We start from the raw sequence: 9521 nt of genomic DNA, 5'->3' as shown, positions 1-9521 counted from the left end.
GGTGAGTCAGTTGGGGAGGGAAGGAAGGAAAGCAGACCCAGAACCCTTGGAAGCAACCTAAGTGGCTTCTCATGGGCTGAGCGCCTGCGTGCAACAACCCCTTCCCCTTTGCTGCCCCCCAGTCCTGGCCTCGGTTGCTCCAGCGTGCTTAATCCATTCCCTCCCGTCTGGCTACCAGGGGGTCCTTGGTGCTCTCAGAGGTTGGTGGCTTTGACCCTCACCAGACCCATCCCAAGACCCTCGCCTGATGTGACCCTCCCATCCCAGGACCTACTGGCCACCCCGGGCCCTGATGAGCAGAGGAACACGGACACTGACCTCCCCTAAACTCCACTGAAGACGTCCCCTAGCCTGGTAACGAAACGTTCGGGAACCAACCCACGAGCTCCACCCTCATCTGGGTGGCTTTCTCGCAGACGTTTCATTACCACACTAGGTAACATCATCAGTGCCTGCGGGAAATTCCCCGCGTTCAGGGCCTCTGCGGTTCCACTCTGAGCCACAAATGTTCTCTTCTGTCGGCATCCAGCTGCCCCTGGCCTTTGCCCCAAGAGGCGCCTTCCTCTGGGCTACATGCCCTGCAGAGACCAGTGCAACGATGACCGCAGGTGCAGCTCTGGGAAGAAGTGCTGCTTCCACGAGTGTGGCCTGAAGTGTGTGGACCCTGAAAGACCCCACCAGGAAGATCAGGACCAGGAACAAGATCAGGAGCAGAACCAGGATCAGAAGACAGGTGAGGAAGAGCTTGGCAAGGCTCCACAAGGCAACCACTGACTGGGTCTCTTGCAGTCCAATGGCTTCTCCAAAGGTCTCCAGCCTGTACACACACACACACACACACACACACACCTGGGTGGCCACCGTCTTCTCTCCGTCAGCTCCTCACCGCCTTGTTCCTTAGTCAGGCTTCAGGCTTCCTTGTGGTTGTGATGTTACCAACCTTTCCTTGAACCCGGCCAGGGGCAATTGCAGGACGAGCCCCGTGCGTCATTTCTCCTCTTACAATAACAGAGTTGGAAAGGACCTTGGAGGTCTTCTAGTCCAACCCCATACTCAAACAGGAGACCACATACCATTTCAGATTAGATGATTGTCCGATCTCTTCTTAATCTCTTCCAGTGTTGGAGAATTCACAACTTCTGGTGGCAAGTAGTTCCACTGGTTAATTGTTCTAACTGTCAAGAAATTTCTCCTTAATTCTAAGTTGCTTCTCTTCTCTTCACTGTGCTACTAACTTAACAACTGCAGTGTTTCACTTAACAAATGGGGCAAGGAAGGTCGTAGAATGGAGCAAAACTCACTTAAGAAATGTCTCAATTAACAAGAGAAGTTTTGGGCCCAGCCGTGGTTGTATTCCGTGATGGGACAAAGCAAGAGAGAGGAGCCCACAGGCTCAAGAAACAGGCAGAAGTGGAGAGGGAGGCTGGCTTTGCATTCTTGCTTGATGGCTGGAAGTTGGTTTTCGGAGGGTTGTCTGGGCGTAGAAAGTGGAGGAGCTGTTTTGTGTTGTGAAGGAGCCGAAGGACGGAAAGGCCCTGGAAGCCCTTTGCAGGAGGAGTTGGTGGCGCAGAGGAAAAGCAACCAGGCAGGGCATCTCCTGCAGGCAGGATGAAAAAATGAGCCTGGCAGCTTTGGCCCCCCTGGATCTGAGGCTCTTTGTTCCCCTCTAGGGAAAGATGGAGGAGACACGAAGTTTCCCGGGGAGTCCAAGGGCGAATGTAGCACAGACCGAGATTGTCCCCCCCGGAAGAAGTGCTGCGCAGGAACCTGCAGGCGGGAATGCCAGCCACAAGGTAGGTGCCAGCTGAGGCAGGGCAGGAGAGCTCCAAGGGGCCTTGAAGGGGGCAGGAAGACCGGAAGGGGACAAGTCACCACGGTGAGCTCTATCACTTATAAGTTCCGTTTTATAAAGCCTTAGTAAGGCCACGCCTGGAATCCTGCATCCAGGTCCCCACATTACAAAAGAGATGTTGAGGCTTTGGAAAGAGCGCAGAGAAGAGCAAGAAAGACGATTAGGGGACTGGAGGCTGAAACATATGAAGAACAGTTGCAGGAACTGGATATGTCTAGTCTGATGAAAAGAAGGACCAGGGGAGACATGATAGCAGTCTTCCAGTATCTCAGGGGCTGCCCCAAAGAAGATGGAGTCAAGCTATTCTCCAAAGCACTTGAAGGCAGGACAAGAAGCAACGGGTGGAAACTCATCAAGGAGAGAAGCAACCTAGAACTAAGGAGAAATTTCCTGACAGTGGGAACAATTAACCAGGGGAACAATTTGCCTGCAGAAGTTGTGAATGCCCCAACACTGGGAGTTTTTAAGAAGAGGCTGGACAGCCGCTTATCTCAAATTGTGCAGGGTCTCCCACTTTAGTAGGGGGCTGGAGTAGATGACCTCCAATGTCCCTTCCAACTCTATTCTGATTGGATTGGTTAACTCGCCACAGCCAACTCTCCACAGGACAGCTCGGTGAGGGACCATTCAACAATTTAGTTTAATTATTTTAAATAGTTAAAAAAAATATTTTGATTTTTTTTCATTCGCGTTTCGTTTTGTCCCTTCTTTGACAACTTTTCTTCAATGGTTCTATTCCACTATTTCTTCGATATCAGTGTACGTTGTGTCTGTGGAGAGTTGGCCGTGGTGAGTTTTGGGACCCCCTGTGCCCCCCTCCCCAGAAAGCAGGCCCCCACCTCTCTCCCCTGCTGGAGCTGCTCAAACATCCACAGGTGTCAAGTTCTCCTTTTGTGCAAAAGCGCCCCCGTGTGGTGTGGCAAACAATAACAGAAGAACAGAGCTGGAAAAATGTCCCCAGAGATTCCCGATCATCCAGATCTTAAATGTGCTTTTTTCTTCAAAAGACAACTGGGCTGTTTTTTTCTTTGAGGAAGAAGAAGAAGAAAACGTTTTGCTCCTCATGCAATTTTAAAATGTGTAGACTTCAATTCCCAGGGTGGCCTTCAACCCCCAGCACGGCTGGCTGAGGAATTCTGGGAACTGAAGGCCACATATTTTAAAGTTGATGAGGTGGAGAAACACTGCAGGGGCTCCTACTCAGCAAGTTGGGTTTTCCCCCACCGGAGGTCTTCTCCTGCTTTCCAGCCAAGCTAGTTTAGATGCCAGCTACTTGCCAGCCAGACGTCCCCTGGGCTTCTGAGAGTCACGTGACACATCCACCCCAAGACAGGGGCAGGAAGCCAGCAACTGGCAAAAGGGCACCACCGGGTGGGTGACGGGTCCCTTCCACAATGGCTGAGTTCTCCTGCCCTCCTGTGCCCACTTGAGGGTGGGGGCGCATCCAGGTGCAAACTTTTAACTCTCAGCCATCTACTCTGATTCTCAGGTATCTGCCAGCTGCCGCAGAAGAAAGGCCCTTGCAAGGCGTATATGTCTCGCTGGTTCTACAACAGGCACAAGGGGAAATGCGAACATTTCATCTATGGAGGCTGCCAAGGGAACGCCAACAATTTCAAGACTCTGCAAGAATGTGACCTCCGCTGTGTCCTTCCAGGTGAGACCCCGTCAGAGGAGGGGAGGGGTGGTCCAGGTTAGGGTTAGGCTGTAAGCCAGGTGGGCTTTGTCTAGCAAGGCTATCTTGGGGGAAGAAAAAGGAAGGGAGGGAGGGAGGGAGGGAGGGAGGGAGGGAGGGAGGGAGGAAGGAAGGAAGGAAGGAAGGAAGGAAGGAAGGAAGGAAGGAAGGAAGGAAGGAGACTGAGAAAGGAGAAATGGTGAAGGAAAGAAGGGAAAGGATATTGTCACTCACAATACTACAAAGGCTGCAGTCTGTCAATCTGTCGTAGGCTTCAATTCACAAGACTTCAAAGAGAGAACTCAGAGAGTCAGATGGATAAGTCCATCATGTGGGAGAGGAGAGAGGAAAGGACAGAGTGGACCTCCTTCTATTTTCCTAACTCATCTTGAGTTTATTTACTCAGTTCTACTCAGAGATACAATTCTACCTAGGTTTTATGAGAACATATTAATTTTTCTCTTGAAAAAAACTTTAAAAAAAGAAAAAGCTTTTTGAGTGAGCCTAACAAAGACCCTGCTGAATTCATGGATAATTTTCAAACAAAACAGAAAAGTTCCCCTTTTACTGACAGAATCCCATCATCTCTCCCCTTCCAAAAAACCCCTTGCAGATATCAACAAGCCTGGCACGTGTCCCACCCCACTTCCTGCTGAGGATGCTGTTCCTTGTCGCAAATACTGCTCCAACGATGCCAGCTGCCCGGGCAGTGAGCGCTGCTGTGCCACTCCCTGTGGGAGGCAGGAATGTGAAATCCCACGAGAAAGTAAGTCTGGTTCCTGGACTGGGAGGGGGTGGGGGAGTGGGAACCAGGGGTCAGGATCGAGGGCGGAGGTACCTGGTACCAAGGAAAGCAGGGCCGTGCCAGAGCTGCAAGGTTCTTTGCCCATCCATGAAACACCACTGGAGCTCAGAGGGAAGCCAGACCATGGTGGGCCCTCCTCCAAGACCACCAAGACTTGAACTTTCCAAGGAAGCTTTGCAGAAAGAGCTCGGCTCAGCTCCAGGGAGCCTCCCCAGAGGTTGCAGGAGGGGAGAAGGAGGCACACGTGTCGGAGCTGCCAGAGGAGGGTTGTTTGGTGCCAACCTGCCCTGAGATGGCCTCCGTTGGGTAGATCAGCCCTACCGGAGGCTTCTCTACACAGCAGAACATTTGGTGGGCCGGGGAGTGCTGGGAAGGGTTCTCCTGCCACCTGGTGCCACCAGGCCAGAGAAGACGCTTCAGGATGTGGCAAAGACCTCCAACTCTTTGGGGGGTGTTAATGAGGTTGGAGGACTTTTCCCGGGGGGGGGCTTGTTTGCAAAATCTCCCTCTTCCTCACCACTACGGATGCCCCTGGCAGGCTGAGTAAGGTCCTGCAACATTTGGAGGGGGCTTCTTCTTCTTCTTCTTCTTCTTCTTCTTCTTCTTCTTCTTCTTCTTCTTCTTCTTCTTCTTCTTCTTCTTCTTCTTCTTCTTCTTCTTCTTCTTCTTCTTCTTCTAGGGCAGGGGTCCCCAACCCCAGGCTGTGGCCCACTAACAGGCCTTGAGCCTTTCGGAACCAGGCCCTGGAACAGGAAGTGGTGGGCGAGTGCAGGCGGGCTTGCTCGTTCCACACGTGGAACCATTCCACCCCCCCCACACACACACACACACCCTGCAGGTCCACAAAGCTGAAAAGGTTGGGGAACTCTGTCCTTAAGGTGTGAGCCCCACTCTGAAGGCCCTCTTCCATTCTGTGTTCCCTTTTTCTCCATAGATCTCCCAGGATACTGCCCAGTGCTGCTCCTCCCGCCCAGCACTGGGGATGTTTGCTTCCCCAACTGCACCAACGACTTGGACTGTAACCACGGTGTTAATTTTCCTTGGAAGAAGTGCTGCATCTTTGACGGCAGGAAGATATGCGTGGATGCTGTAGAAGGTGCCACTTCTTTCTTTTTTTCTTTTTTTCTTTCTTTCTTTCTTTCTTTCTTTCTTTCTTTCTTTTTTCTTTCTTTCTTCCTTCCTTCCTTCCTTTCTTTCTTTCTTTCTTTCTTCCTTCCTTCATTTATTTATTTCTGCTGGTTCATTCCTTCCTTCTCTCCCTCCCTCCTCTCCTAAGCAATGGACTTGTCCATCTGTGCCTCTCAGTTCTTTCTTTGAAGTCTCATGAATTTAAGTCTACAACAGACCAACAGACTGTAGCCTTTGTAATACTGTGAGTGACGATATCCTTTCCTTCACCATTTCTCCTTTCTCAGCCACTTTCCCTCCCTTCCCTCCTTCATTCCCTCCCTCCCTCCCTTTCTTTCTTCCTTCCTCTGATTCTTTTCTCTTCTCATTCCTTTCTCATTTCCTCCCTCCCTCCCTCCTTCTTTTTCTTCTTTCTTTCTGTCTTCCTGTGACTTTCTCTCTTTCTCTGTCTCTCTCTCTCTCTGTGTCTGTCTGTCTCTCTCTGTCTCTACTCACCCCAACAGTTCCAACACACACACACACACACATACAACAGGGACAGATGGCAGGATCCTGCATGTATTCACACCATACACTCCGGCTCATTCCTAAATCAACCCATTTCCTCCACATGCACAACACCTGTGTCCTAAAGGGTGTGCACCGAATGTGAAGCCAAAAAGGTTCTTGCATAAGCTTAACATTAAACAAGCTGAACAGAGGGATGGGTTGCTTGGCCTTTGCCCATCCTGGTATGGCTCATACTGCCATCCCCCCAGGGCCTCAGTCCTTCTCACACACCAGGGTTTTAGGACGGATCCCTGGAATTCCTTGCTGGCCTACTCCAGGACCGAGCCCTGTACTGGGCTGTGGGTGGGAGGGGGTGGTGGTCTGGCCTGGCCTGACAGCAGTGGAGAAAGTACAAGGCTGTACCAGAGAGACACCTCTGCCATCTGAACCCGGGCACTGAGAAACTGCTCCCCCACCCTGCCTGTGGTGGAATATAGTCTGAATTCCCAGAAGGGAGGGGCTGCATTAGAGGGAGCAAAGAGGAAGGAAAATCTAGATAATTTGGTCACGAGGAAGAGACTTAATATAGCTCTTCCCTAGAGATTCACAGCGTATTATGAGCTGTGGTGGCACAGTGGTTAGAATGCAGTACTGCAGGCTCCTTCTGCTGACTGCCGGCTGCCTGCAGTTTGGCAAATCAAATCTCACCAGGCTCAAGGCTGACTCATCCTTCCGAGGTCAGTAAAATGAAGATCCAGATTGTTGGGGAAAAGAGGCTGACTCTGTAAATTGCTTAGAGACAGCTGTAAAGCACTGTGAAGCGGTATATAAGTCTAAGTGCTATTGCTATTATCTATCATATGCAAGTAGTTGGCAAGTTTAGTCTGGCAAGATTCTGTCTGGAGGTGAGGAACCACCAAAGGAAACTGCTCTGAAGTAACTTTATGTCTCTTCATTAGTTCTTGGGACCTGACACTCCCTCTCATTCTAGAACACCCCGGCGTGTGTCCCAGGAGGGTCGAAGTGCAGACCTTGGTTCCCTGCAACAACACCTGCAATGATGACCACGACTGCCACCTGACCGAGAAGTGCTGCTTCACCGGCTGCAGCCGAGGCTGCCTGCCCTCAGGTGTGTCCAGGCCTCCTTCCACCACCTGCTTCCTTCACCCTCCGCCTGAGCACCAGCCCTGAGCCAGAGGCCACACAAACTCCCTTCTCTCACTCTCTTGCAGTCCGCAGTGATGTGTGCCAGTTACCTCCGGAAGAAGGCAGTTGCAAACAGACTTTGCCGCACTACTACTATGATCCTGACAAGAAGAAGTGTGTCTCGTTTCGAGGCTGTGAGGGCAACAGCAACAGCTTTAAGACCAAGGAGCTGTGTGAAAAGGCCTGTGGGAAAATCAGCAAAGGTACAGAGGATGAGTGTTACATTAAGGTCCCTGGTAACTTTCCTCCCCTCTGAGTGAGTTAGTCCAGACAAGAAGCACCATCCAAGGTCCCTTCTGAGAGGCCCCAATTCCTTCTGTGGACTCATCTGCCTCTTATCCAACCATTGCCTCACCTGCAGCTTCTCCTCCTGTCCCCCAAGGCCGTTCCCACAGGCCATTACAGACGCCAGCATTTCTGGCACTCATTCTGAGGCCACTTTTCCACATGACCCATTCAGTCCTACACAAGATCAGATCTCAGACCTTTCGGTCCATCACTCTAAGGCTTTCAGAGAAAGTGGCCCAGCCCACTTCCTGGAAGAAAGAGATTCTTTCTCTGTCCGTCTCATTTTCCTTCTCTCCTGTCCTCATCCCTTCCCTACAGAGGTTTGCAAACTCCCAGCAGATCCAGGTCATTGTCTAGCATATTCACCACGATATTTCTACAACTGGGAGAAGAGAAAGTGTGAAACATTTGTTTACGGATTGTGTGGTGGCAATGACAATCGCTTCTCCAGCAAACTGGAATGTGAAATGGTCTGTGGTGAATTTGGTAAGGAACAAGAATGAGTGTGGCCTTTTGTACATGCAAACAAGTTGTGTCTGTGAAAAACAGCCCAACTCTAACCCTAACCCCAGTCTTGCCATTAATCATTTCCCCTAAGGCGTCACCTACATCTCCTCCAGTTCAGAAGGGAGCCGTTCTCATTATCCTTAGAGTCCTGAGATTGTGCCTCCAACTTCTCTGGGGGACTGATTGTCCAGGGGCCTCTCGGTGTTGGGTAAAAACTGGGCCATTGTGGTTACCTGGATGAGCCCAATAGCAGGAGACACTTCTGCTCAGTGTCACTCTCAGCTCTTTTCCCATTTTGCACAAGGTTCATGTGACATAACAACCAAATAACAGCCAGGGTGGAGAAGCCTAAGTCTCCCTGCTCGGGTCCTTTGCAAAACGAGTCTTGTGAAATAATTGTCAAGAGAGGGGCTCTGACTGTGTGATTGAAACCCCCTCCCCTTTTTTAAACTTGCATCACACACGTGACAGCATGGCCTGTAGAAAGAAGGCAGATGAGCAACATAGGTAGACAGGAGGAAGTCCTGCTATGGGGCCACGACTTGTGCCGGGGGTCTTCCTGGCTGGTGACACTCTGAAGAGGAGGAAAGCAACATGGGTTGTGGAGTGGGAAAAACTCCAGGATAAGCAAAAAGCAAATAAGAGCGTGAGGGTGGAGGAGGGTTTGGCCCAGGGATGTCTCTTGCCAGGAGAGATTTTCCACAATATTACTATCACTGGAAAATCCGAAGTTGTGAAACATTTATTTATGGACTGTACCATGGCAACGATAATCATGTCTCCATTTTTCCACCCGCTGAAGGGCCAGTGGGCAGCCCTTGACTCAGCAGGGGGAAAGGCCCAGCCTGGGGAGGAGGAGAAAGCAGAGGGACCCACTCAGGGCTGCCGGGGGTCTCACTTGTCTCTGGGACGCAGCTTGTGAGTTGGCGGTTGGCAAAATACACCCGCCACACCCTCCAGGCAAGAGTTCCAGGCAGAAGCTGCCCTCCGCCACAAGGCTAAGCCCCCTCCGCTCTGCTCTGCTTAGCCAGGGACAGAAGCCCCTTCCCCACCCACCCACCCACCACTCCCCTCTTCTCTTCACAGACCAACAGCAAGAGCAAGACCAACAGCCCAAAGAATGAGTCCCTCTTCAACATCCCTGTGTGGACGTGTGACCTTGGGAGCAGAGACCATCGCCACGGCTGTGTTCCTTTTTGTGATTCCTCTGCCTTCTCAAGAAATAAAGATGTGACTTTCCCTGCATACTCTGAGTGTGGTTCTTGAGTGGGAGATCAACACCCCAGGCTAGTGTGGACTCTGTGCGAAATACAAGGTCAACCACCCTTTGGTTGCCTAGGAGACTTGAGGGACCATCTCACCCTGCTCCACTGGTGCCAGCAGAGGAGGGATGCTCCGGGTCCCATCAGCCAGTGTTCCAGCTGGTGGGGTCCAGGGGAAGAGCCTTCTCTGCCGCTGCACCTGCCCTCTGGAACAGCGGTCTCCAACCTTGGCAACTGTAAGACTTGTTGAAATCCACAAGTCTTAAAGTTGCCAAGGTTGGAGACCCCTGTTCTGGAACATCTTGCAAC

General features: G+C 51.3%; 1 protein-coding gene across 1 annotated transcript; it reads left to right on the top strand.

The window, feature by feature from the left end:
• The first annotated feature begins 531 nt into the window (after positions 1–531).
• Positions 532–9195, top strand: LOC148114454 (actinia tenebrosa protease inhibitors-like). The gene is made up of 9 exons (XM_087888913.1): positions 532–733; positions 1671–1793; positions 3342–3509; positions 4141–4293; positions 5267–5428; positions 6941–7078; positions 7182–7358; positions 7762–7929; positions 9037–9195. The coding sequence occupies exons 1-9, from the start codon at positions 574–576 to the stop codon at positions 9072–9074; spliced, it is 1287 nt and encodes a 428-aa protein (XP_087745039.1). The 5' UTR covers positions 532–573; the 3' UTR covers positions 9075–9195.
• The last annotated feature ends 326 nt before the right edge of the window (positions 9196–9521 follow it).

The sequence above is a fragment of the Pantherophis guttatus genome, chromosome 3 (assembly GCF_059756535.1).
Source record: "Pantherophis guttatus breed Tessera chromosome 3, ASM5975653v1, whole genome shotgun sequence".
In the NCBI taxonomy this organism is placed as follows: Eukaryota; Metazoa; Chordata; class Lepidosauria; order Squamata; family Colubridae; genus Pantherophis; species Pantherophis guttatus.
The sequence above is the reverse complement of the archived record's forward strand: the minus strand, read 5'-3'. Positions and strand labels throughout refer to the sequence as shown.